The sequence below is a fragment of the Aspergillus terreus genome, genomic scaffold, assembly GCF_000149615.1.
Source record: "Aspergillus terreus NIH2624 scaffold_9 genomic scaffold, whole genome shotgun sequence".
NCBI classification, from domain to species: Eukaryota; Fungi; Ascomycota; class Eurotiomycetes; order Eurotiales; family Aspergillaceae; genus Aspergillus; species Aspergillus terreus.
In genome coordinates this window covers 710,264-735,811 of record NT_165932.1, presented here as the reverse complement: position 1 = coordinate 735,811, position 25,548 = coordinate 710,264, and the positions used below count along the sequence as shown (strand labels likewise).

At 55.5% G+C, this 25,548-nt stretch overlaps 13 protein-coding genes across 13 annotated transcripts; 6 read left to right on the top strand and 7 right to left on the bottom strand.

The window, feature by feature from the left end:
* Positions 1–205: 205 nt before the first annotated feature.
* ATEG_06520 (uncharacterized protein) lies at positions 206–2,229 on the bottom strand (the record flags this gene model as incomplete). The annotated part of the gene is made up of 3 exons (XM_001215698.1): positions 206–1,640; positions 1,687–1,822; positions 1,887–2,229. 3 exons carry the CDS (start codon positions 2,227–2,229, stop codon positions 206–208), a joined length of 1,914 nt encoding a protein of 637 aa, XP_001215698.1.
* A 580-nt stretch (positions 2,230–2,809) lies between these two features.
* Positions 2,810–4,432, bottom strand: ATEG_06519 (aldehyde dehydrogenase; the record flags this gene model as incomplete). The annotated part of the gene is made up of 4 exons (XM_001215697.1): positions 2,810–2,960; positions 3,017–3,459; positions 3,514–3,907; positions 3,957–4,432. The coding sequence occupies 4 exons, from the start codon at positions 4,430–4,432 to the stop codon at positions 2,810–2,812; spliced, it is 1,464 nt and encodes a 487-aa protein (XP_001215697.1).
* A 645-nt stretch (positions 4,433–5,077) lies between these two features.
* Positions 5,078–6,294, top strand: ATEG_06518 (NAD(P)-dependent alcohol dehydrogenase; the record flags this gene model as incomplete). The annotated part of the gene is made up of 3 exons (XM_001215696.1): positions 5,078–5,219; positions 5,323–6,095; positions 6,148–6,294. The coding sequence occupies 3 exons, from the start codon at positions 5,078–5,080 to the stop codon at positions 6,292–6,294; spliced, it is 1,062 nt and encodes a 353-aa protein (XP_001215696.1).
* A 1,752-nt stretch (positions 6,295–8,046) lies between these two features.
* Positions 8,047–9,839, top strand: ATEG_06517 (DUF3176 domain-containing protein; the record flags this gene model as incomplete). Its single annotated transcript, XM_001215695.1, has 2 exons — positions 8,047–8,498; positions 8,549–9,839. The coding sequence occupies 2 exons, from the start codon at positions 8,047–8,049 to the stop codon at positions 9,837–9,839; spliced, it is 1,743 nt and encodes a 580-aa protein (XP_001215695.1).
* Positions 9,840–10,177: 338 nt separating this feature from the next.
* Positions 10,178–10,537, bottom strand: ATEG_06516 (uncharacterized protein; the record flags this gene model as incomplete). The annotated part of the gene is made up of 2 exons (XM_001215694.1): positions 10,178–10,219; positions 10,322–10,537. The coding sequence occupies 2 exons, from the start codon at positions 10,535–10,537 to the stop codon at positions 10,178–10,180; spliced, it is 258 nt and encodes an 85-aa protein (XP_001215694.1).
* A 1,338-nt stretch (positions 10,538–11,875) lies between these two features.
* ATEG_06515 (serine/threonine-protein phosphatase 2B catalytic subunit) lies at positions 11,876–13,770 on the bottom strand (the record flags this gene model as incomplete). The annotated part of the gene is made up of 5 exons (XM_001215693.1): positions 11,876–11,939; positions 11,987–12,891; positions 12,950–13,207; positions 13,259–13,590; positions 13,662–13,770. The coding sequence occupies 5 exons, from the start codon at positions 13,768–13,770 to the stop codon at positions 11,876–11,878; spliced, it is 1,668 nt and encodes a 555-aa protein (XP_001215693.1).
* A 620-nt stretch (positions 13,771–14,390) lies between these two features.
* Positions 14,391–14,982, top strand: ATEG_06514 (uncharacterized protein; the record flags this gene model as incomplete). Its single annotated transcript, XM_001215692.1, has 2 exons — positions 14,391–14,406; positions 14,453–14,982. The coding sequence occupies 2 exons, from the start codon at positions 14,391–14,393 to the stop codon at positions 14,980–14,982; spliced, it is 546 nt and encodes a 181-aa protein (XP_001215692.1).
* Positions 14,983–15,436: 454 nt separating this feature from the next.
* On the top strand, positions 15,437–16,394 carry ATEG_06513 (Voldacs domain-containing protein; the record flags this gene model as incomplete). Its single annotated transcript, XM_001215691.1, has 2 exons — positions 15,437–15,705; positions 15,779–16,394. 2 exons carry the CDS (start codon positions 15,437–15,439, stop codon positions 16,392–16,394), a joined length of 885 nt encoding a protein of 294 aa, XP_001215691.1.
* A 306-nt stretch (positions 16,395–16,700) lies between these two features.
* Positions 16,701–19,241, bottom strand: ATEG_06512 (uncharacterized protein; the record flags this gene model as incomplete). The annotated part of the gene is made up of 1 exon (XM_001215690.1): positions 16,701–19,241. One exon carries the CDS (start codon positions 19,239–19,241, stop codon positions 16,701–16,703), a length of 2,541 nt encoding a protein of 846 aa, XP_001215690.1.
* Positions 19,242–20,609: 1,368 nt separating this feature from the next.
* On the top strand, positions 20,610–21,617 carry ATEG_06511 (putative carbonyl reductase; the record flags this gene model as incomplete). The annotated part of the gene is made up of 3 exons (XM_001215689.1): positions 20,610–20,862; positions 20,922–21,305; positions 21,370–21,617. 3 exons carry the CDS (start codon positions 20,610–20,612, stop codon positions 21,615–21,617), a joined length of 885 nt encoding a protein of 294 aa, XP_001215689.1.
* A 293-nt stretch (positions 21,618–21,910) lies between these two features.
* On the bottom strand, positions 21,911–22,377 carry ATEG_06510 (uncharacterized protein; the record flags this gene model as incomplete). Its single annotated transcript, XM_001215688.1, has 2 exons — positions 21,911–22,136; positions 22,211–22,377. 2 exons carry the CDS (start codon positions 22,375–22,377, stop codon positions 21,911–21,913), a joined length of 393 nt encoding a protein of 130 aa, XP_001215688.1.
* A 247-nt stretch (positions 22,378–22,624) lies between these two features.
* Positions 22,625–23,299, top strand: ATEG_06509 (uncharacterized protein; the record flags this gene model as incomplete). The annotated part of the gene is made up of 3 exons (XM_001215687.1): positions 22,625–22,648; positions 22,699–23,195; positions 23,239–23,299. 3 exons carry the CDS (start codon positions 22,625–22,627, stop codon positions 23,297–23,299), a joined length of 582 nt encoding a protein of 193 aa, XP_001215687.1.
* A 503-nt stretch (positions 23,300–23,802) lies between these two features.
* ATEG_06508 (putative clock controled protein (Ccg-8)) lies at positions 23,803–25,392 on the bottom strand (the record flags this gene model as incomplete). The annotated part of the gene is made up of 2 exons (XM_001215686.1): positions 23,803–25,001; positions 25,053–25,392. 2 exons carry the CDS (start codon positions 25,390–25,392, stop codon positions 23,803–23,805), a joined length of 1,539 nt encoding a protein of 512 aa, XP_001215686.1.
* Between the last annotated feature and the right edge of the window lie 156 nt (positions 25,393–25,548).

The window sequence follows — 25,548 nt, the reverse complement described above, 5'->3', positions numbered from 1 at the left end:
CCGCGGCGACGGGATGCCGCAGAGTCGCGACGAGATGCTCCCCGTGATGCAGTTCTTTGCGCGGCGGCTGCGCAGTTGGCAGGGTGTGCCGGCGGGGAGTGTGGAGATTACCTAGGTTTTGCATTACGGGTACGGATGGGATAGAAGGATAAAAAAAGAAGGAAAAAGTTGATAATGTACATGTACATGCTGTCTATCTTGGTAGCTAGCTAGCATTCACTTCCTCCAGAGCTTGTCGCGCGCGCTGGACGGTCTGTCGAGCGCTGGTGTCCGACACATCCGTGACGCGTCGGCCGCCGTCCCGCACCACCTGCCGCAGATATGCCTCCGTCTCGAGCAGCGCCATGCGTCCGTCTTCGCGCACCTCGTCTTCCCAGAAGTGACGCGCCGCCTCCCATTTCCGCTGCTGGCGGTGCAGCGAGTAGACCAGTCCCACGGCTGCCACGCTGCACGCCTCGTAGACGGACGCAGACGGGATCGAGACGTACGTCAGTGCTGACAGTGCCCAGGTCAGCGTCGTCGTCGACATGCTGAAGAGAACTAGTCGTTGGGCCAACGCCTGTAGAGAGGGGACCGTCGTTTGGAGAAGCCGGGTGCGACTCGTAGTGATTTGCGTCGGCCACGGGGCTGACTCTGCGGGCTTCTCAGCGTCGTTCGCGGCGGTCTGCTCCGCCGACTCGGGGACAGGCGTCGCCGTCGTGTCCGCAGCCACCGCTGCAGCCGTAGCTTCATTGTTGGTCTTGCCGACGTCAAGCAGGCCGGCTTGCTGGAACCGTCCGGCCGTCCAGACAACCTCCTGCTCCGCCCGACGCAGGTACTTCCGCTCCAGGATCTCCGACGTAATCATCCCGACATCATCAACCCGCCAGAACAGCTTCCACCACGCAAGCCCCCTCCACCGCTTGCTGGCAAAGCCTTCCTCCAGCGCGCCCCGCAGCTCCGTGTGCCCTCTCTCGGCCCACTCGCCCACCATACGACCGAGGTCGTCTCGCACCCGGTCCGGCACAGACTCTTCCTGCACCTCCCGCAACTTCCGTTCCTCCTCCGCGACGACGCCCGTCTCCGCCGCATCAATCAACGACGTGACCAGGCTCCGCAGCGACGGATCCAGGGCACCGTCCTCGGCCCGCGGAGACGCCAACCAGTCTATCACCGGCTGCACGCCGCTGCTATTCCAGCCGCGTTCGTACAACGAGGCATTCTGCACGGACTCACGGAACTTGGCTAGGGCGTTCGCCGCCTGGGCGACGTCCACGAAAGCGATGCGGTCGCTGCGCGTTTTGGTCTCCGACGCGACAGCACCGCCGAGCTCGATTGCGCCGTACACCGACTCCGTCTCGTTCTGCAGGTCCGTCCGCGCCAGGAGACTGCTGTAAGCGAGGAGGTCGTCGACGCCGCGGCCGCAGACGATCGTCTTGTGCACGGGATATCGGACGACGTTGTGGCGGCCTGTGTACGAGGTCTGGATCGTGACCGTCGGGACGAGGAATGTCTCGGCTGTAAATGTGGTAGTTGATGGGATGGATTCGGCGCCTAAACTGGACACGAGGATCTCCAGGTTGCCGTTCTTGAGGACCTGGGACGGGACCGTGATGGTCGGGAGGAGGTCGTTGGGGATCGACTCGGAGGTATCGCCGTATCTGCGGGGTTAGCTATGGCTTTTGATTTGGGGAATGGCGTACTCACCGAATCAGTAGTCCGCGAGAGGTATCTGCGTCGTAGGCTTCTAGCGCATCTTCCCAGGCCTCGCGAGGTGTGAGGGGATCGGCGAGGAGTAAGTGGACGAGCTTGCGCGCGGCCGTCGCGTCATTGAGTCCCAAGACTAAATGAAACGAACGTAGTTAGACAAGCCTGACCTAGGAAAGGAAGCTGTGAGGTGAGCGTACCAGCAACGCGGATGAGAGGGGCCTCCGATTCCAGTCCCCGCAAGGCCAGTTGCAGCCGGCTGAGATTGACCTGCTCCGGCGCCACGTCTTTCACCTGGCCTAAGGCATCGTACAATTCTCGCAGACGAGGCGGTACATGGCGTAATCCGTGGACTACCGACGAGGTTGCGAGGGAGCGATTGGATGTCCACGAGAAGGGCCGTTTTCCGTCTGAGGGAGGGCTCGGACGCGTTGTGAGGGTGCGTCGCCAGATGGCGCAGGATGGGCAGTAGAACACTGCACTGCCGGTGTCCCGGGCGCGCGACAGGCCCTTGGACAGGGAGCCACGCAGTTTGGGAGGCATTGATGAGGATGGCGGGAATGTCGTCGAGAGGGTCAGACTGTTCGGGACGGAGGGACAAGGGCGGAAGTGTTGGATTCTTGGCGCCCGTGACTAGAAGAATACTTGTAGTACCTGGAAGGTATACCTGTACTACCTAGGTAGTATAGAACACTAGAATAAGAGGATATACCCATTGATTCTTTGTTATGTAGTTTGATCTAATTATCCTCATTCCTTGAGCTTCATGTAGAATTTGTTCCAAGGTTAGATTCTATACTACCTCTTTCTTTATAGCCTTTCCGTTGTTTCCCTGCAGGTCTGGCCTATACAACACCATCTTTGATCTTTTATTTGTCCTCGGTTGTCATTAATTGTTTACATGCAGACCTTATACGGTAATACTGTGACAGAGAGATTATCTTCAAGCCCTATTATGGCTGTAGGTCGTACTGATATCCGGTAGGTGATGGCTGCAGACAAGAGCGTTAGGCATAGGATGGTACTAATAGCTAAGAACAAGACATTCCACGAAGCTAGACGTTGACTGTGCAATACATGGGTCGAGAATGACAAGTTCAAGAATCTCCTCATCAATCATCACTTAATAGCCATAATCCATCCATGTCACTGATTTAGTCCATAAGAATTCATCCAGCAGTTTGGTTCCAAACCGTCCATAGCCGCTTCTCTTGACACCTCCGTGAGGAAGAGCTGCCTCATCATGGACAGTCATGGAGTTGATATGCACCGCACTGTGATTGTTCATTAGAACTGACACGGCAAATAAAAGATAGAGCGGGTTACTTACCCAGACTCAATTTGTCCCGCTACATACAACCCTCTCGCCAGGTTTTCGGTGTACACAGCAGCACTCAGGCCGTACTCCGTATCATTAGCAAGCTTGATCGCCTCTTCATCGCTGTCAACCACGAAAAGCGAAGCGGTAGGACCAAACGATTCGTCCTCGTAGATGTCCATGTCCTTGGTCACGTTCTCCACAATGACCGCGCTCATGCGAGTATCGGAAGCCCCCTGGGCATCTGGATCCCCGAGGAGGACTCTGCCACCCTTCGATATTGCGTCTCGAACCAGAGCCTTGTTCTTAGCAATAGCACCGGCATTGATTGCCACCAGCTCAGCGTTCGGCCCGCCAAGAACATTATTTATCGCGGCTTTCAAGGCCTCGCGGAACTTATCAGCGATGCTTCTGTGCACAATAATTCGCTCCGTGCACATGCAGACTTGCCCAGTCTGTATGTATGTTAGCTGTCTGTTCGTCCTGAGAGAGACTGATGGAAGACTGACGTGCATGAATGAGCCAATCGCAGCGCCCAAAGCGGCCTTTTCAATATCGGCGTCGTCAAGAACAACGGTGGGTGCCTTTCCTCCAAGCTCGAGAATCACAGGCTTGATGTAATTTGCGGCAATCTGCGCAACCTTGCGACCAATTGCAGTGCTCCCAGTGAAGCTCAGCTTCTTCACCGCTGGATGAGCTATCAGGGCAGTAGTGACCTCCGCCGCATCCTCAGGACGTGCATAGAGAACATTGAGACAGCCATCTGGAAGTCCGGCTTGGCGAAATGCCTCTCCAATAGCCCAAAAGCATTTCGGAGATAATTCCGAGCCCTTCAGGACGGTGGTGTTGCCTGCTGCAAGGGGAAGTGCTACCGCCCGAGTGCCCAAGATATACGGGGCATTCCTGTTCATGCATTAGCGAACTGATCACGTCTGACACAATGGCCACGTACCATGGTGCAATGCCAAGGACGACTCCATAGGGCTGCTTATAGACCATGGCACTTGTGCCCTCCTGGGCAAGGACAGGAGAAGTAGCTTCGATATTCGATACCTTACCGGCGACGTCCCTCAACAAGTTCACACCAAGCATGAGAATGAAGTCAGCATATGGAACCTGCGCGCCGGTTTCTTCGCACATATAGCCGATGAATTCATCTTTTCGAGCCAAGAAGACGTCGGCTGCCTTCAATAGAATCTCCCTTCGAGCTGCAGGTCTCGTCTTTGACCAAGCAGGGAAAGCCCTTTGAGCCGAATCAACGGCCTGAGTGGCGTCCTCGACAGAGGCAGAGCTGCATTTATGCTCAAGGTAGCTTTTCCCAGGGTTATTCACGTCCAGCGTGGTTGTGGTAGTGATGTCCTTATTGTCAATTATAAGGGGCACCGTCCGACCTGGCACACGAACATCTGATGCAGCTGAAGCCGCCATTTCAAGGAGAATTATGACGCCGAACGAAGAAGATCCGAAGACGAGATCTGTATTATGAAGAGCGGAATGTACTTGAAGAGAGCATTGATCTTTGCGTCTGTTTTATAGTTGATTTGACGATCCATCTGATTATGCCTTTACCGAAAAATTTGCCGAACAATTGGGCCCTGTTCACACACTCAATGCTTACAGCGCCGCAGTATACTCCGTAGATCGAAAGCTGCAGGGGGCAGATCGGGGTACCGAAGCCAAAACCTGGGGATGCGGAGCACGCAGATGCGGAGAAGCGGGGAGGCCCCGAGAAAGACTGCCGACTCGCGATCCCGAGAGCAGATCACGAACGCATCGGCATCTCATAAGTGGCAACGAAGGTTTAACAATAACCGAATAGTCTCAACATTGAGTCCATGGTCAGTAGGGTCTATGAGCACGCGGCAACTTGCAACTCAATCGTCGGTAGGTGCTCTTCCAGTTTCCCGCGATCTCCAAGCCGGGGCTTTAGGACTATACCGACTTGCCGGATCTATAGCTATTGTCCCAGGGACATGTCCAAAGAGTTAAAAGCATGGAAGATTTCCGGTCAGTGAGAACCAACAGCCATATAACTCTGCAACCCTGGCTTCCTCCAAGCTTCCGTAACTGAACATGTCATTCACCACACAAGCTCTTGTCTCAAGAGGGCCCGGCTCGCCTGCGAAGCTGGAAGATATCGTGCTCGATGCTTTACGTGCAGATGAGGTTCTGGTCGAGGTTCATGCCACTGGAGTCTGTCACACAGACTTTTCTTGTATGAACGGAACTATACCGGCGACCTTTCCATGTGTATTTGGACACGAAGGTAGCAATTTCTTTAAGCTCCCTACAAAAGCGTCTACTAATCTGTGAAATAGGCGCGGGGGTGGTCCTCCAAGTCGGGGTAAATGTTCAGCACATTGAGGAGAACGACAAAGTCTTGCTCAGCTTTGATTGTTGCGGCTCCTGCATTCAGTGCACATCCGATCACCCAGCATACTGTGTGGAGTGGACTCGACGGAACTTCGGACAGAAGCGTATGGATGGGAGTCTCTCATTGTCCACAGCAGATGGGACCAAAGTGCACGGTAACTTCTTTGGGCAGAGCTCCTTCGCTCGACATGCTATCGTCAGTGGTAGATCGGTGGTCAAGGTCCTATCAACAACACCTCTGGGTCTTTTCTCTCCCCTCGGGTGTGGCGTTCAAACGGGAGCTGGAGCTATCTTGAATACACTGGACGTGCAGCCGGGAAAGACGGTGGCTATCTTTGGTGTTGGCTCCGTGGGGATGAGTGCAGTGATGGCAGCAAAGATGCGAGGGGCCAGGATTATCATTGCAGTAGATCTGCAGCCTCAAAGATTGGAGTTGGCCAAGAAACTGGGGGCAACTCATGGTGTTATTGGCTCTGACCATGACATCGTTACCCAGATACAAAACATCACTGGAACTAATGGGGTGGACTATTCCGTCGACTGTGCTGGTGTACCTCAGGTGGTTGAAAAGGCACTCGATTGTCTCGGTACGCGTGGAAAGGCAGCCACTGTCGGCGCACCATCACCTGGACAACGTGCAGGAGTGGATGTCTTTTCTCATCTGGTCAACGGGCGTCAGTACATTGGCTGTTGCGAGGGCGACAGTGTTCCTCAGACGGTGAGTATCGTGTCTTTTCTTATACCTAGGTAGCAAACGGCTAATTTTATAGATGCTGCCCTACCTCATTGACCAACATGCCAAAGGCCAATTTCCTCTCGACCAAATAGTTTCATTCTATCCGGTGGATCAATACGAAACCGCTTTCAAGGATGTCAAAGACGGCAAGGCTCTGAAGGCTGTTCTTCTATGGAAATAGGAACAGAAACAGGCACTTTGATTACTGCGGTTAGTTATTTGGATATCATTTCCTATTATCTTTTCTCGACAACTATTCCTGGCTTTTCCTGGTACACTGTATATAAACCCCCTTTTTCTGTTTTCATACCTACAAGCTCTGGACACCTTCTCCAGGTAAGTTCTCTAGCATGGAGGAATGGTGGAGCTCTAGACATTGCAGCATCTGTTATCATTTTGTGTTGTCGCTAGAGTACATACTCCGACCTCTGTACGGCACATATTCGGTAATAGGATGCGTGTATTCTGAGTCGCAACCGACTTCACTAGCGGCTTTAAACCTTTAAATCGCAGGACTTCTATGCCCTAAGCTGCGGCAGTGAAACCCGTTCGGTTGTGAGGCTCGGCAAGAAGTACAAAAGAAAGGTTGTATGCAAGTGATTTCCGCGTTTTAACATAACGTCTGCCGATAGCAGAGGTTCATGAACAAGAGAGAAAATTGTCTGCCTTATGGAGAGGAAAGCCGAGATAGCCTTAGAAGCGGAAGGAGGTCGAGTCCCATAAGATATATAGCGTATAGTACTATGGCATCTCTCTCCCGTCTATTGCACGATGACGTCTCTCGCGTCCAAAGCGCCCTTGAGAATAGAACTGGGTAGTGCAGGATGTGTGTGGTGTAATAAACCAACTTACCAGGGCTCGGTATGATTTTCTTCGTCCCATCCTCCACTTTGGGTTGATCGAGCTCTGAGAAAAAGTTTGTATAGGTATGGCTTAACCCCCGGAAGGACGAGGAACTTACAACCGATTTATATACTATACAACACTTAGTATTTACGGAGCAGATGACGAGGTCGTCACAAACAAAACAAGAATGGGCTCTGTCAATCAGTGAAAAGCTTGTCGAGGAATCTGTGGGCCTTGCTGGGGTTCGAGGCCACCAAGGCAGCTGTCCCTGGTCACTGTTGCCTCTAGCCGGTTCAACGATATCCGAGCCGCTCTCGAGAGATGGTTTACAAAGTGCTGCTGAACCGTTCATGTCAGTATACGGCGAAGTTCCGAATGTTTCCCTGGTGCCCGAATGTGGAGAACACCTGATGGCAGATCAAGTCGATCAGCGCGAGCGCTGAATGCCACGCCGAACACAACGCTTCCACGGACCTGCTGCGTAAATCAACACGCAACGGTCCCTAAAAGCTGTCTGGACGCCAAACGAGAGGAGGTTCATGGTGCCATCTGAGAAAGTTCCATCGATGATTAGCTCTCGGATCAAGCGCATCACCATCAATCCGGTCCGATGCAGTCGAGAAATCCCTAGTCCAAATACCTAATTACCGTACCTCATGCCGGATTTCTCGGGAATTTCATGTCGATCCATGTTACCGTGGGCTGGCATTGAGTTGTCCAGCAAGAGTTGTGGCTAGCTGCTCGGAGTGAAAAAACCACAGGATCTGCAAGACCCGTCCGTTCTCTAGCCCACCGGAAGTTTGGATAGCCTATCTTGGTATGACGATGGACAGCATTGCGTGGGTCATTGCCCCTTAACGTCTTTGACACTATACCGGGCCGGGAAATAGATTTACTCGGACCTCAGATATCCTCGTGGTGTCTCTCCACGCTTCACGGCCCTAGTTTCAGTTGCCGCAGCACTCAATGAGGGAACCAACCTGTAGTTCACTCGGACGACCATTCTTATTTCTGGCAGTGTCCCTGGCTCGTTTTGATATCGAACTCCCTACTTTTCACCTCTCTTGAGGTCTTGTCAGTTGCGAGGATGGAACAAACAAAAGATGGATACCAACTCTCCTACGTCCGACTGGACGACACACCAGCGGCGTCAGAATCAGGGCACAAACGACCACTATCATCGGCCGAACAAGCTCTCTTGCAGTCACAGACGCCGGAGTTCTGGGGAACAAGCTGGACCTTGGAGATCCTGGGATGTCTCACCTCGATTGTCTTCCTCGTTGGTATCATCATGGTACTGTTCTACTACAATGGCAGACCAATGCCCCAATGGCCGTACGGGATCACTCTCAACGCCCTTGTTTCTGTTCTCAGCACGGTCATGAAAGCTGCCATGGTCTTCATCCTGACCGAGTCTCTCTCTCAACTGAAATGGTCCTGGTTTCGCGACGGAAGAAAGCTGAGTGATCTTCCGCTGCTCGATGCTGCCAGTCGCGGCGTCGTGGGTGCTATCGTCGTTCTATTCCGATTCCTACCTCGGTGGGTGCTGCCCCGGTTTCCTCTTTGACCTGACACTGAACCCAGCCTAGCCATCTTGTCTCACTCGGGTGTCTCGTCCTCGTCATCGCAGCCGCGACAGACCCGTTCGTCCAGCAAGTCATCGGCATCTCCATGCGTTCAGTGCACGCCCCAGGCCACTCGTCTGTTCAAGTGTGCAACGCCAGCCTGTACACGGATTACAGTGAGGGCGCAGGCCCGGGAATGAACACGGTGCCGCTGGGAACGGCGGGCGCAATCTATTCGGGCATTTACCAGAACCAAAGTCCCAACAGCAATGCCGTCCTCGCGAGCTGCCCGACGGGGAACTGCACGTTCGCACCGTACCAGTCTCTCGGGTTCTGTAGTCGCTGCAGCAACATCACCGACTCCCTTCAGCTATCCAAATCACCGTTTGGATCATCGACCAAGTATAACTACACGTTACCGAACGGCTTATCATTCATCACCTCCGAGAACATGATGTATTTGATGAACGCCACGACGGGACTGGACTTCATCGACTTGGATGCATCAAACCTACCGCTCATCCTCAACTTCACCGCCATCAGCTCATCCGGCTACGGCACAACCGCGATCAGCGCAACAGAATGCGCGCTTTACTTCTGCGTCCAGACGTACGAGGCGGCCGTGCGAGAAGGTGAATTCTCAGAAAAGCGCACGGCAGTCTCCACTGCCTCTAATTACTCAACCTCCTACATGGCGGTCTTGGAGGACTTTGCCCTTACACCAGATGTCTGCTACGTCAATGGGACCCGCCACGAAAAGCCATACACGAGCCTCGCAAAAGACTGCGTCTACAACGTCAACTGGCTGAGCCGTCTGGCCATGTTGAATTCCCTCTCCCCATTACTCCGAGGCAAAGGCTCTCTCTTCGTCAGCAACCGCCCCAGCTGGAAACCAGAAACCCTCAATGCCGTCTACGGCTTGTCAGGGAACTACACCGATATCGCCTCCATGTTCGACTCGCTCGCATCCTCGCTAACACTCCACGCGCGATCGAAAGTCTGCGGCGCAACCGTTAACGGGACTACCTGGACCGTCCAGTCATATGTGCATGTGCGCTGGCTGTGGTTGATCCTGCCGGGCGGGTTGGTTCTGCTGAGCGGTGCCTTCCTGTTTATTACCATCCTGCACACGCGTCATCAGTATATCTGGAAGTCGTCGCCTTTGGCGCTGTTGTTTTCGGATTTGAATGTTGATGCGCCTGGACCGCTGAAGGCGGCCCCGACGCTGAAGGGGATGGAGGATACGTCGAGGAAGATGGAGGTGTGGTTGGAGACGTCGGCTGAGGGCGTGAGGTTGAAAGCTGTGCCCAGGTAGGCTGGGGAGATTGAATATGTCCATTGTATATTACTTGCATATAGCCAACTGGCACTAATGTTAATGTCTATTCTTGTTTTCACCGTACGGACCGTCTGGTTAATTGAACTATACCCTTGCTTCTCAGTATCTAGCCGTAGGCAGGATTATAGTTATGGCCAAGTCAGATAACTACATATTACTCAAATCCGGCAGTGCTTCCTGGCAACTCGGTTAAAGAGCGACTATAGACCTCGATACATTCAATGCTTGCAACAAAAGAACGACACGACCAAGTTACCCTCGAGGCGTATACCCCGTTACCCCCGGAGATTATTCCTCCAAGCCCATTCAACAGACTAGATCCAGACGCATCCAGTGCCTGCCTGACCACACACCATCTGCACATAAAACAACATTGATCAGCAAACGATCTTCGTCCTCATATGGTCCATGCCACTGGCACGGCAAACACCGACACAGAGACAGCAAAGTCAACTTACAACGTTGGGAGGCCCGCCGGGGCACGACCAGAGATCACATCTCTCCTTCTGGCCCGAGCAACGACAGTTGGTCTGTCCGACGACACGGCCGCCGTTGCAGGCTGGGTGGATCTGCTTGCAGTCCACGCGTGCCTCGAGCATGTTGGGCGATGCTTCAGGCATAGCGACGGCGCTGGTCGCGAGGAGAGCGAGGATGGACACAGTGAAGGACCGCATTTTGTAAGAATTTTTGCACAGATGTTAGAAGTCTCAGATAGTGAGCTTGAGTTGGTGATGAGAGGTGGAAGAGTCCTCGTCTTGGGGGTTTATATAGTCGTCTTGCCGTACCGCGAGCCCGCTTTCTCCGCAGGACTTGGTCTTCGTTCCGGCAGGACCATGGGATCTCCGTTCATGTCTAGACCAATTCCAAATTGGCCATCAATCATATGATGCCACAAGTCGAGCACCCCGCGACAAACATGTTTGTGGCGGCTTATTGTTGGTATACCGGTGCAGGTAGTCCGGTGGACTATGTAGCAACAACAGGAAGCAGAGCCGCTAGACCCTTACATTTACCCCTATGCTGGCCTACTTACCGGAACCTGGCCGAAACCTGGCGATCCAGACCAGGACGGTTACATCTGGAGCATGAGGCGAACCAATGACTCCCCCTGTTGGACCCTTGCCAAGCATGTATAAACGGGCACCGTTCCTCGAAGTAAGCTGCAGGCCGAGGGCTACATTCGGTTGATGGTACATCGACTTGAGGATTCGCACAGAAAGAGAATGGACAATTGGGGACTGTGTGCGGGAAGTGCTCTGAGCGATATGTCAATACAGAAGAGCTGCCCTTCAAGTTGGGGCTCTGTTGTTCTCATACTCTACCGTGTATTCGTGATGCCTGAATCTCCCTTGCTTTATGGCTGAGGGGCTTCAGGACTAGGGTCAGAGACATTCTGACTGCCAAGTATGCATGGTAGTCAACGAGACTTGGGAGTTGTTTCACAGACCGGACTGCTGACGGCCTGTGAGGAGACGCTGACAGGATGTAGTACGTGGTTACTGAAGATTGGAAGGGCGCTGGGAGAGCTATACCAAACCCCTTGCCTGTATATACACACCTGACATCGCCCCCGGTCTGCTGTTGTAGTCTGGCCTGCATCGATGCACCTGGTGGCTTGGTCTCGCGGGGAATAGGCTTACTGCGTCGATCAGGAGACACTGTTAATCATTAATGAGGAGGGAGAATGCATGACGGGGACTACTTACTGAGTAGGCACTAGAGCCAGGGGGTGGTGTCCACCAAAGCGGCGGCGTCCTGGATAAGTCTCCGCGTAGGTACATGTATACAAACTACAGAGATGTACGGAGTAACGCTGGATAATCATGGTGTATCAATTCATCAACTCATGTAGACAGTAAGACGTCGCGGACGTCTCACATTCTGTGCAGGAATTACAGTAAGCCTCCCGGATTGCATCTCCGTTATTCAATACAGTGACGGCGCTTCCCTCCCGACAGCCCGCCTGAGGAAATCGCCGGCTCAATCCGTGTATCGCTGGATTGCTGCATCAGTTATGCCTCCCGAGCTTCACGGGTGGCATCCCGCTGTCGACGAGATTTACCCGAGCCCGCCGACCTGTCCTTTGTTAGCAGCGCCCCTACAATCTGGGGACCGACGCTTACATGCTAATGCGCCGAGCCACGGTAGCCAACCCAGTATCGTTCTCAGCCTCCCGCTGGGCACGTTCCAAAGCAGCCTGTCTTTCTTCCTCGCTCCGACGGTAGACCTCCTCTTGGCTGGGCGGCAGACGCTCATTCTGCAGATCGACCTTGCGTGCATCTTCAAAGTTCGTGATGGCCTGCTTGATGCCCTCGGCGCCCAGCATCAGGGTACCTGCCGGCAGGCGACCTCCGGCGGCGGTCTTGAGTTCGGTGACACGTTCCGACTCTTCACGCAGGACCTGGAACACACGCGAGATACGGCCAATGGCAAGGATCTTGTTCTTGATGGCACGACGCTTGAATTCAGTGCTCTCAACGTCCATGGGCGTCGTGGGAGACGGGCCCGGGGGAGACACCGAGGTGGGGGTCTCTTCTTCGAGCTCTTCCTTGGAGCAGGTGTTGAGGATGGAGATGAGCATATCAGTGATCTTCTCACCAACGAAGGGGAGAGACCAGGTGAACACATCCATGAAATTCGGCAGCCAGTAGGGGTGGGGAGTGCAGTTGAATTGGCGAATGTTCATGACATTGTTTTCGTATTTCAGCACGGCCGCCTTGTTGTTGTACACGTCGAGATAGTTGGGTGCACTGAAGATAGTCATCACACTGGGGAATCCAGTCGTTCTCGTCTTGCGGTACATGCGGTATCCCGCATCCTGCGCCTCGTGGGCACGAATGATGGAGAGCAAGTTGTTCTTCTCCAAGAACGCGCAGGCCGCCGGGTAGGAAAAGAAATACGAGCAGCCTCGAACGCTGTTGTGGACAAAGTAGTCGCCGGTTTTCTCCTGTCCAAACTCCTCCAGCGGATCGGCCCACAGAATGTCACACATGAGACCGTGCGTCGGAGGTTCCCGGAAGCGATCGATCTATTTGCCTGTCAGCCATCGTGCGTGCGATACTCCAACTGTCTATGGAACTACCTACCGCCTTGATATCCTCCAGGGTGTGCAGTTCGGGGCTGAGACCACCGTGGATGCACAGGAACTGTTTGTTCATGACCGCCGCCAACGGCAACGAGCAGAACGACTCGATGCAGGCCTCGTAGATGCGCTCGCTATATTTGTGCTTGCATTCCAGCTTGAAGGTGAAGTAATCCGTGAGATGTCGGCATTCATGGTTGCCCCGCAGCAGCCAGAGAGTGTTCGGGTACCAGATCTTCAGGGACCAGAGATAGAGCACGCACTGGGAGAGTCAGATTCCGCAACGCTGCTGTCCCGTGGGTGTGCGCCATACCTCAATGCTAAAGTAACCGCGATCCACGTAATCGCCCAGAAACAGATACCGAGTCTCGGCGGGATCCCCGCCCACTTCAAAGAGCTTCATCAAGTCATAATACTGGCCGTGGACATCGCCACAAACGGTGATGGGAGCATCCATCTCCAGCAAATTGGGTTCAGACTTGAGGATCTGGGTACCGGCATGTATAATCCATAGTGCTTGGTCTTCGGTCAGGCGGCCTTCGCGATAGAAGTGGTTTTTGAGGAACTGGAGGTTCGGTTTGGAGGGGTCTTCAGGGGACCAGAACTGATCATCCGACGGGGTGTTCAACGCCGGCGCTTGCACCTCTGCGTCGTGGTCAGTCAGACAGAATTTTTCGACGGGAATGTCGCTCGACGCCACTCGTACCTTTGATTACTCGTTCCTGCGTGGACACCTGGGTGCCATCCTCCCATTGTATGTAACGTGAAGTCGATCTCCGGGACCGGCTTCTTATCGGTGACCGCACGCGCTATTGTCCGATCCATCGTGGCAGAGGGCGACCGTGGGATGGGAAGGAGGAGAAGGGGATGGGGGTGAAAAGGGGGAGTGGTGGGAAGGAAAGAGACGTTGAGAACGAGAGGAGAAAACGAGACGGCGCGGAGATGGTTTGTTGGTGGGGTTTAAGCGCGGGAGCGACAAGAGAACAGGCGATGTCACCACCCTTTTCCTTCTCCTTCTATGAGGCTGGATATTTTGCGAGAGATCGACGGAAGAATATTCTGCTGGTGTGGAGAGAGTAAAACAGGGAATCTCTCGTGCAGCGACGGAGAAACGAAGATAACGTGGGGTCGCGTGGGATCTCGGTTCGATCAGGGACAGCGACTTGATCGGTTGACCTTCGATCTAGTCTGGGAGAAGAGACCAACACACGATGAATTGCAGACGAGAAGGAAGTACTTGCAGTACTTGGATAGACAGCTAGGGAAGTAAGGTAGACTAGTAGTTGCGAGATGGAGTTTGCGGCTGAAAGAGCCCAATCGTACCTGAACTGGTAATCAGATCAGATGATTCTACAGATTATCTCAGCATCTTATGTGCCTAGTGAACCTCTACCACTTACTCTTTATACTCTCTACAACACTCATACTCACTCCTCTACTTCACCATGTATGAATCATTCCGTACGTCTCCCCTCTCCCCTGTCTCGTCTCCCCGCTAACTGTACAGGCCCCCATCCCCTCCTCGCCCAGGTCCCTCTCACCGTCTCTCCCTTTATCAATCTCCCCACCTCCGTCACGCTCCCCTACACCTACAAATCTGTCCCCTCCACCCTTCCTCAGTCCGTCACGGTCGACCCCAATAATCCCAGCGTGAAAGCCCGCTACGTCGTCTCCGCCAGTGGCGAACACGCCGCCTCCCCCGAAGAGATCCTCGCGTCCTGCAAGTCCCTCGAGGAACATCTCACCAAGGCCCGCAACGATTCCCTCCAAGCCATCCAAGACTGGGAACGGTCCATCGCCGAACGGGAGCTCGCGGAGAAGCGACGGGTTGCGCCGGGTTGGTTAGATCGCGAAGAGAAGCTCCTCCAGCCGAGTCGAGCCACCACCAGCCCCAGTTCCGGGATGGGATTGGGGGAACCGGCCAGTTTGTTGGACAGCTCTGCGGCCGATTCGGCCGTGTCCAGTTTGCCGTCGATGAAACCGCACGACGAGGGGGAGGAACTGGATCGCGCGTTTGGTGGACTCGATGTGAAATGAGGTTCGAGTGGAGGAAACGGCTTTCATCCATACCTACAGGGTTGCCTGAAGCAGTAACCCGACATGATACCCTACACGACGCGGATGTTGTCAATACATGGGGCCTTGTGGCCTGTGACATTGACACATTGACGGAGAGCGTCCACTCGCGCCACTACACGCACCGAGCTATATAGCTCTGTATACCACACCACGAAGTTACGATAGTAGAATGTTCACCATATTAGTACGAGAAATGAGAATTAAGTCAAATAAATATGATCATAGATTCTCTCAAAATCCCAATCCCTAATTTAGTATGACATATGCTATCAGACTCCCCGCATCGGGAGCTCCGCCGCAGCTCCTCCCGAAAAAAATCCCTGGAACCGCAACAACACCTCATATCCACTCCTCTCGACACTCCCTCCCCTCCTACCTCCCACTCTCTTCTCCAAACACACAGACAACCACCATGGAACCCCTCCGAACAGCCCCCGAATCCTCCTCGTTCGTCCTCCTCGCCGACCACCAGGCGCGCACGCCCGCCTCCTTCCACGACGGTCCCGCCGTGCTCCACTACCACAGCAAGCAATGCAAGCTGTCCATCCTCGAAACCGACCTGGCCGCGTCGCCGCTGAGCGCGCTCCGTCCAGCTACCGCCGCGAACACCGCCAATGGATCCACCGATGATGAGCCCCGCGAGGTGGTCGTCGACGGCGTCGACGTGTGGGTGACATCCGAGTACGTCACCCCCCTCCCAGCCCGCAGTTCGCCCTTCCCCCATCAACAACCAAAACTAATTGATAAACAACAGTAAATTCCTCCTATACAACCCCACCCTCGCTGCTGGCGTCTCCATCCCCTACCCCTCCATCTCCTTGCACGCCATCCAGCGTCTCCGCCTCCCCGACGCCCCGGACACAGAGGTCCAGGGGCTGTACATGCAGATCGCGACGCCCTGCGCGCCCAGCTCAGCCGACGAGGAGGAAGAGTGTCTTACGATGACGGTCGTCCCGCCGCCCGCGCCGGCCGTGGAGGCGACGCCCGCCGACGCCGAAGCCGACGGCGACAAGGAAACCGAATCCCCCACGCAGAAGCTCTACGCCGCCGTGTCTGCCTGCGCGAACCTGCACCCCGACCCCATGTCCGAGGATGAGGACGAGAACGGCGATGCCGGCGACGCGCTCTTCGCGTCTGGTGTTGTCGCTGCGGGTAGTGCGGACGGCGGACTGCCACCGCCGGTGGATGGGAGCTCCGGGTGGATCACGGCGGAGAATATGCATGAATATTTTGATGAGGAGGGGAATTGGATTGCTGGTGGGGAGGAGCCGAGTCTGCCGCTTGGTCCTGGGGCGGGGACCGTGCGGGCTCGCGAGGGAGAGGCTGACGAGGGACAGGAGGATGAAGCTAAGTGGCGGAGGACGGATTGAGTTGTTTTCTAGTTTGGTTGGATTGGGAATGCGCGGTGGTAATAGATAGGCTAGGTATGATCTTACGGATAAAAATCAGTTCACTTTGTTTCATTGTCGGATTACGCGTACATGGATATCAAGCTATAGCCTGTATGCGACAGTAAGGAAAGTCATACGCTGGAGAACAGATACAAAAGAAACGGAGAAGGAAGGGAAAGAAAGAAAGGCCATGGTAAGAAACAGTCAAGAAAAGGAATCAAAGAGTGAATAGACATCCACAGTTATACACACAACGTACACAGCGGCACAGAGTACAAACGATAACTACTCCTTCAAAAACCCATCCACATCATACAAACTCCCCGGCGTGGCAGCCCCAATCCCCAGCCCGATCGCCTTCTTGGGCGTCGTAAACTGCCGCGATTTCCGTGCCGGAGTCCGCTTCTGCTGCACATCGCCCTGGAGCTCCGCAGGCCCGTCCACCTGCGACACAATTGACACCGTCGACTTGGTTGTGGGATGGCGCTCCAGTTTTGCGTCTTCCCAGATCGGCATGATCTTCCGGCTCTGCATGCTGCCGCTGTGCGGATCCCGGGGTTCACCCGGCGCCGTCGACGCTCCGACGGATTTCGCGCGGTGCAGTGAGTCAGTGGACATGCCCGAGACGCGGCTCATGCTCTGGGCGCCGGCGTCTGCGCCCCATGCGCCCCCTGTCGGGGCAGACGACGCCTTGAACCCGTCGTCTGGGGGTATCGAGCGCACGCTACTCCGCGGCGTCGACTTGCCGGGCTGATTGCGCGGGCCCTTGACGGCCGAGCGGCGTGGACTGCCGGGGCTGGCGTTCTCGTAGGTGGTGGGCGAGCTGGCGTAGGTGTTGTTTGGGAGCGGCGGCGGCGGGGCCATCCAGACGGGCGGTTTCTTCTCGGGGGACGGCGTGCTGGACAGGCTGGCGACCGTTGTTGGCGGCAGGCTGGTCAGGAGGTCAGGCAGGGATTTGATGGTGGTGGTACTATGGTGCGGGTTGGTGTTTGTGCTGCTGCGGTTGCTGTTGGGGACTCTGGTTGTACTTGTGGGCATTGCGTCGGCGGACTGCGTGCGGCGGTGTCGACGTTGCGACGAGGGGTTGCGGTACGACGAGGATGGTCGGCTGTTTCTTGCGGCGCGGTGGTGCTGGCCGTACGGCGGGAGGTGGTAGGCGGAGTGACGCTGCTGGCTGGCGTCCTGGTAGCTGTATCGGCCCCCGGAGACGGACGAGACGCTGGAGTTCAAAGGCGAGACGAGCGTGAGGTCGGACCGCCGCACGAGGCTACCCCGGTTTGTCGTGGCGAGCTCCTCCAGCTCCTCGGGCTCCTCGGCCATGGGCGAGAAGGTCGGACCCCCGAAGGTGATGGGTGGGTGGATGGAGATGCGGACGCAATTCTGCCGCCTGTGGCCCTTGCGAGGACCGCTGCCGTTCTTGAGCGCCGACGGCAGAGGCGCCTTGGATAGGCCGTCCTGCACGAGGAAGCCGTTGGATCGTCGGGCTGAGGCCTGCGGATGAGTGAATGTGCCGCCGGAGTAGAAGGGGTCGCCATTACTGCCGTCTCGACGGTGGCTGAAATACACGGAATGCCGCTGCATCTGGCTGAACTGCCGTAGCAACGAGGAGTTACGCCTTGGCACGTTCAACGGCGCAACGTGGATAGGGGGGGAGTCCTGCGTGCTGTATCGGGCGTGTCGTGGGGAGTGACTGGTAGAGAATGACTCGCTGCGACGAGGAGGACTGGCTCGTTCAACAGAGTGCGAAGGGCTGCGTGCTGTCTGACTGCGACGTGGGGAGCCCGCACGATCCCGGTCCTGTCGTTGAGAGTCTCGTGATGGGGATGCTGGGAAGGTAAACGGCGCTGGGAAGGCCGCTGGGGGCGCAAAGCTTCGCCCGTCATACTCGATGCGGCCCACGTCGTTGGCGCTGTAGGGCGTGAACGTGGGACAGGGCGGTAGGGCAGGCGAGGCGAAGACACTCTCTAGCCCCCCTGACGGGTATCTGGTCTCATCTAGGATGGAGCTATCGGCCGTCTCGAGACTTAGTGTGGAGAAGCGCGCGGAGTCGTTTTTAGACAGACGGAAGCGGTTGGGAGGGTAGGCCACCGGTGGAGGCGGAGCAGGCTGTTCTGGCGCAGCCCCCGGGGTTTGCATTGTGATACTCCCTCCTCGAGATCGACGCTCGTCATGTCCCTCGAAGCTGTCTTCGAATAGGGGAAAGAGACCGCTGGAGCGCTCTCGCTTATTATACATCTGGCCATCGGCGGAGATGGGGCGAATGGTGGCATCAACCGCGGGAGTATCATCATCTCGTTCGGGGGTTTGTCGTGGAGTAGTCTCGGTGGGCAACTCGAGCACGCCTTCCACCGCCGACACCGAAACCTCCTCCTTGGGACCGCGGACGCCTGTAGGAGGCACTAGTTCCTTGTTGGACTCCTTTAATGGGGTAAGTGAGCTTCCTCGGCGAGGTCTTTTGGGCTGCCGTTTCGACCGGGACCACGAAAAGGAGCGACGGAGGGCGCGTTTCTCGGAGAGCGGCTCCGATTCAATGGGCGACGGGAGGGTCTCATGCGATGTCAAGAGACCCCATTCGCTTGGATGTCGGCCGTAGGGAAGTTGTCCATGCTGTCGCAGACAGGAACCTTCTTCGCGCGTAAGCGAGGTGAGTGTTCCTGTCGGGAAGTTCTGTAGCCCATGGGCATAGCCCTGTCCGGCGCTGACGACCGCCAGCGAGAGTCGGTCCTGGCGCTTTTTCACATAGACAACGGTGACGATGACGGTTCCGACGATGACGACCACCGCGGCAACCACGGCCACGGCGACGACGGTGCTGAGCGCCACCATCGTTGACTGTGAATGTGGAATACGTTTTCTTCCCCCTGTCGACCCGGATGCAGTTGAGGTCAACGCGTGGGACCCATGCAAACGTGGTGTTTACCGGTGTCTGTCTTGTTGATGTGGTTATCTAGGCTGGGTGAGCGGCGTCAACGTTCACCGTCAAGGGAAGGGTATGCCTCCTCCAAGAACGTGAAACACAACCGCAGCCAAAGATCGTGATGCCAGGTGGGAGGCGCGAAACAAGCGACAAACAAGAGCAAGGAATGGGAAAAGGGGAGGGTGGCCATTTGGAGGAAGAAAGGGCGACAGACTGTTGTTATGAAAGTGGACATTTGAGGCAGCGTTGGAATGTGGGTGCACATTGCGGTGATTACGCGAGGAATGCCACACTGATAACCTCTTTGGAGCAATGTGAAGAAGGAGACATAGAGGAGGATGCAACCCGAGTTGAAATTGCGAGGAAAAGAGTTCCGGTTCCTTGGTGGGAGCAATAGGAGGTTGGAGATACAGCTGACGATGGCGTGGAGGACTCATGATGCTCGGAGTCGTCGGTCATGCCGTGGGGTGGTCACCCGGAGGATCCGGGAAGGATGATAAAGCCGATCGAGCAGAGGAATGGATGATGCCATGATAGTCATTAGAATCGTCAGATGATGGGTGGCAGGTTGATGCTGTTGAAGATCCCCGGCTTTGCGGAGGAATTAGGGCTGGGATGGTCAGTGAGTTTTTGCTAAGGAAATAGGAGTATACTGCACCTAGTAAACTGTGTGTACGTAAAATTATACTCTATCACAAACACCTTTTCATACTCGGTCGACTCAAAAGATTGCCGTATATCGGAATGGGTTGGATCAGGATGTTGATGTTGATGTCGATTTGGACGTCGTTCGATGTTGTAACAATACTTGAATAATTAGTCAGCCTATGATTTATGCCAAGTATATACTGACCCCGCATTGTGCATAACTCATAGTTGGACCTTTTCTACGGCGATTTGGAGACATCACAAACTGCCTGCTCTCTCGATCTACTAATAATCCATCCACTTATGAGTCCAAGAATCCGTGCCCTTTGTTTACTTCATGGGGATCCGCGATGGCGTCGACTGAACCTAGTCGTGTTTCCTCTTCCCCTCCAGACAAAGCATCTTTAACATCCAGGATCGGACTATGGAGCAAAACCCCGCCATGAGGTGCCTATCAGTCCAGTCAGACGGGCCTGATGGGTCCGGCGCAAGTGCAACTCCTATATAAGACGCTGGCACATTCCTCTGTCGTTTCCAACCCTTAACTTATACCCCATCTCCTATCGTCTATTTCCTTTCCTTATTCTCATTCTCCATTTACCCCCGCGCCCGGAACCTTGGAAAGCAAGATGGCAGCCAACCCCGTCAACGAGAGCGGACATTTCGTCCATGGAAACACCACCCCGCCCGCTCATCCCAGCCTGATGAGCATGTTCTCGCTCAAGGGGAAGACCGCCATTGTCACTGGTGCCGGTGCGGGAATCGGTCTGGCTGTCGCTCACGGTCTGGCAGAGGCTGGAGCCAACGTCGCCATGTGGTATAACTCCAACCCCAAGTGTACCGAGCGGGCGGCCGAGATCGCTTCCAAGTATGGCGTTCAGAGTAAGCTCCGGCGCCTCTCTACTTTATTATCGATTCATCCGCTCACCCCTCCCCCACAGCCAAGGCATACAAGGTCAATGTCACCAGCGCCGAAGCCGTCCAACAAGCCGTCGACCAGGCGGTCAAGGACTTCAACGGCCGACTGGACGTCTTCATCGCCAACGCCGGCATCCCCTGGACCGAGGGCCCTATGGTGGACGGCCCGCTCGCCCACTACTCCAGCGTCGTCGACATCGACCTCAACGGCACCTTCTACTGCGCCAAGGCCGCCGCCGCCCACTGGCGCCGCCAGAAGGAGCAGGGCACCGATCTGTCCGGCAAGCCCCTCGACAACTTTACGTATGGGAGCTTTGTGGCGACCGCTTCGATGAGCGGTCACATTGTCAACTTTCCCCAGATGCAGGCCGCCTACAACGCCGCCAAGTCTGGGGTCATCCATCTCTGTATGCGCCCCTTTTCATGATCTATCCCCCTCCTTTGCTGCTGAAGGACGGGCTAACCATGCAGGCAAATCCCTCGCCGTCGAGTGGGTGCGGTTCGCGCGCGCCAACACCATCTCCCCCGGCTACATCGCCACGGAAATCTCCAACTTCGTGCCCGAGGCGACCAAGAACATCTGGCGCGATAAGATCCCCATGGGTCGCGAGGGCCTCGCCGAGGAGCTCAAGGGCGCGTACCTGTATCTGGCGTCGGATGCGTCCAGCTACACGACGGGCGCGGATCTCGTGGTGGACGGTGGATACTGTGCGCCTTAGACGGTTTAGACGTTGATTATGGGATACAAGGTAGACGGAGGATTGGATAAACGGGCGATGCTATACAGATATAGATACATACACCCGATAGACGAATGACGAATCGTGCTCAACCGCTCGCTCACCGTAACTTCCTCCATTCATGACATACATGTTGCAACGTTGAACGACGGCAGACCAACTAGTGGCGCCACGCACCACGTCCCCAGGGTAGGGAGGTAGGTAGGTAGATTTGTTGGCGGCGCAGGCGGATCGAGCGTCTCGAACAGAAGTTGTGACCTGTCATTCGACCTTCATGCAGACGTGCATGCACGTTCCGGGGAACCACACCGCTTATCGGAATCTCCGTTAATAGCAATCCCGTGAGGGACGGGAGGCGCCGGTTCGAACAGGGAATCCAGATCGAGTCCTGTCCAGACCTGGTGCACAGCATATTCCACTAGCGAGTCGATCCAGGATGCGTGGGTGTTTTGGGTTGTTGGCGTTGGCGGGGGATCAACGCATGCGGGGTTCTCCATTCTATACAGAGTATGGGGTATATGTCAGCAGCCGTCATATGGAGATAGATGTAGACAAGAGAACATGAGACGTACGCTGGGATTGATGCAGATTCAATGTCCGAGGGAATTTCCGTATACACCGCGGTCTTGCTGCGAGAGAAGCATTGGAGGAGTCTTCCGCGGTAAAGATACAACATGAGGAGCGCAGAAAAGACAAAGGTGAGGGTCGGAATGAGAGGGACGAGGATTGATTGCGCCATTGCGATAGAAGTCGACTGGACCACATGCATTGGTTGTGGAAGAAATGGAATCCTCCAGACTACTGGCCTGGATATACAATGACCAAACCACAATGAACACGGCTTTCTACAATGATCTTTGTTCATAAGGCACTCTCCTCGATCATTGTCAACCGCCGCACCAGACAAGACAAAGACATCAACAATATATAAGTAAGTAGGTCTCCGAGGCTGTACACAATGGAGCGCATCAACATCAACATCCACAATGGACTCCCACTCCCAAGATCAGGTACGTATATACACACCCAACCACCCGCAAGCAAAGCTAACCACAACCAGAGCGACGCCCTCACAGAAGCCCTATCCTGCACAACCTGCACCCTCACTGACCTCACCCGCGCGACCTACCTCAAACACCTCCAAAACGGCCTCTACGACCCTCTCCAAGACCCACCCTTTACCATCACCAACAACCCTGAGGTTCTCCCCCTCAGCTCCAGCCTCAGCCCCTTCGACGACGACGTCGCCCCAGAAACGATCCCTCCCACTGGTACAACCCCCCATACCCCCGCCAGCTACAGCTCACTCATGACTCCTTCCCAGCTAACCCGCTACCACGCCCAAATAGCCAGCTATGTTTCGCACGACCCAGCCCACGGCGTGGACTTCGCCCGCTACCGCATCGACTACCACATCCACCTGCACTACCTGTGGCGGCGCGGGATGCTATCCCTGTGCCGGAACGCGGACGACCTGCACGAGTTTCGGGAGTGGAAGTGGAGGGTTTTCATTGCGGCGGAGGACCCGGTTGAGGCTCGGTGTCTGCGTCCGCGAAGGTGGGGATGGCCGGGCGATGCTGGGCTGTTCATGCTGTATCAGATGTCGTTGTGGAGACGGGGGTGGGCCGCACGGCGGGAGCGTGTTGAGCAGGCGCGCGTGAAGTGGGCGCTGATTGTGGAGGAGTATCGACGGCGGAGGTGGATTGAAGCTTGGAGGGAAATGTGGGCGATGTAGTATGTAGTGTAGGGATGGGATGGGGTAAGTCTTGTCGAAAGACAGTTACAGAGAACTTTTCATTATGCGCTAGAGCGTCGCGGTATCACTGACAAGACAGATGATCGGGAGTCAACAAGCGGCAACGAGAGACAGTTCAGGTTGAATTGAAAGTTCCGTCAAGTAGTACCATGTGAAACGCCACCTCATTCCCAGGTTAAACAATGCGGATATCAAGAAAACAATCAAATGCTCATGAGAATCAAAGCTGGATAGCACGAACAAGCATGAAAAAGAAATCTGTGAGGTGTGTATGTCAAGGAAAATCAAAGAATGGCGCATCATCTGTCCTCAAACGACAGTATCAAGTTGGTAGATATAACAGACAGACAGCGTATCGAGCCGTCTCAGTACCTGCTGAGCATCTCAACTCATCGTAGCGGCCTCGGCCTAAACCTTCTCGGTCCCAGTCATGGCAACATCTTGAGAAGGCTCCCGGATCGGTTCCTTGATGTCGGCCGGGAATGACCCGTTCGGCCCGTTGGGCGCACCGGGCTGGGCTTCATTCGGGTTCTGCTTCTCGGGTCGCTTCTTCCCCAACCGCTCGCACCAATGTTCGGCACTGACGAGCGTGTCATTGACGACGCCGCTGACCTGCGCCATCATATCCAAACCCTCCTGCGCCAGCACCAGGATGCGATGCGCACCAATCGTAGCATCGGATGACGCCGCGGTGGAATCGGGCGGCGGGTTCGAAGTCGACGCCACCTGGAAGCGGTGAGGTAGCGACGTCAGATGTCGACGGACCAGGTTGCGTGCGTTCTCAGGTAGCGCACCGCCCGCGTACTTGGAGACCACGTCCACCACCTGTTTCAAGGTAGAGAGGACGTCCTCCTTGACGGCCTGGATGCGTTGGAACAGCAACGAGGTATCCTGGCCCGCCCCCTCGCCGTTCTGCTTCTTCGCATTGTCCCACTCCTGTAGGGCCCGCTGCAGGGCGATGATGGCCTTTCCTAGACGTCCATTGGCCCATCGCAGCCAAGTGAGACAATATTGCAAGCTGCGGAGCGATTCCTCACTCATCGCAACGCCAAGCCCAGAGGTAGAGATCATTAATCGACTCTGCCATCCGGCATTCTGACGAGACGAGCCATCGCGTCCGATTTCTTCGTACTTGGGGGATTTATACTCGTCGTAAGGCGGTAGGGGCTCCGTCATGGACAGGTCGGAGGTGCTGCGGGTCCGATGCGGCATCTCCGACTCCACGCCCTTTTCGAGGTCCATATCGGCTGGGTTCGCCTCCCCACTCACTTTACGGCGCTTCGAACGTTTCGCATCGGAATTGGATGTGCGTCGCTGCAGGGCCCAACGAATACCGCTTTCCACACCGGTCTTGCGCCCAACCGTTCCGACGGTGTTGGCCACCGGGGAGCCGATGTTCCGTTCGATAAACTCGGCCCCCGATTTGAAGCGTGGAGAGTATGACTTGGAGTTGGTGTAGGCGGAGACGGAGCCCTGGATGGCGGAGGAGATGAGGGGGTGGGTGGAGGTTAGAAGGGATAGGAGCGGTTCGGGTTGGGGTTTGGAGTCGGCGGAACTAGTGGAGGTGGAGGTTCGTTGGGAGGAGTTGCGAGGCGATTGACCGTATTCTGAGACGTGTTAGTTCTTAATGTCCTTGAGAACGAGAAGCAAAAGCCTACCAGAACGGAGGCCCTCCAAAGCCTGGGCGGCTTCAATGTCGTCCATAGAGAGAACACTGGTGGCTCGACGGGATCGTTCATCCGGCGCAGTATTACTATCCACCTCCATCATAGAGGTCGCAACATGCTGTACGGACGGATAGCTGGGGGGAAGATGAGATGTTGCTGGCGTAGTGGATGTTGAAGTAGTGGACGACGACGAAGAAGAGGAGGAGACGGTGGGTGGATTGGAGGCGGAGACTGACGCTGTCGGAGTGGCGTCTCGGTCAGGAGGATTCTTATGATGAGCGAGCGACGAGGACGTTGGGGCAGCAGAGACGGCGCCTGGACGAGAGTCCATGGCTTTGGCCCGGACAAAGAACGCCGAACGCCGAGTGGTCAGGCTGCAAGAAGGACAGAGAGCGGGAGTAACGACTAAGGGACTAGTACGACGACCTAATTCGAAAAGAGGAAACCGTCAGGGGAGAGTAGGGTGGAGGAATTATGATCTGAGAAC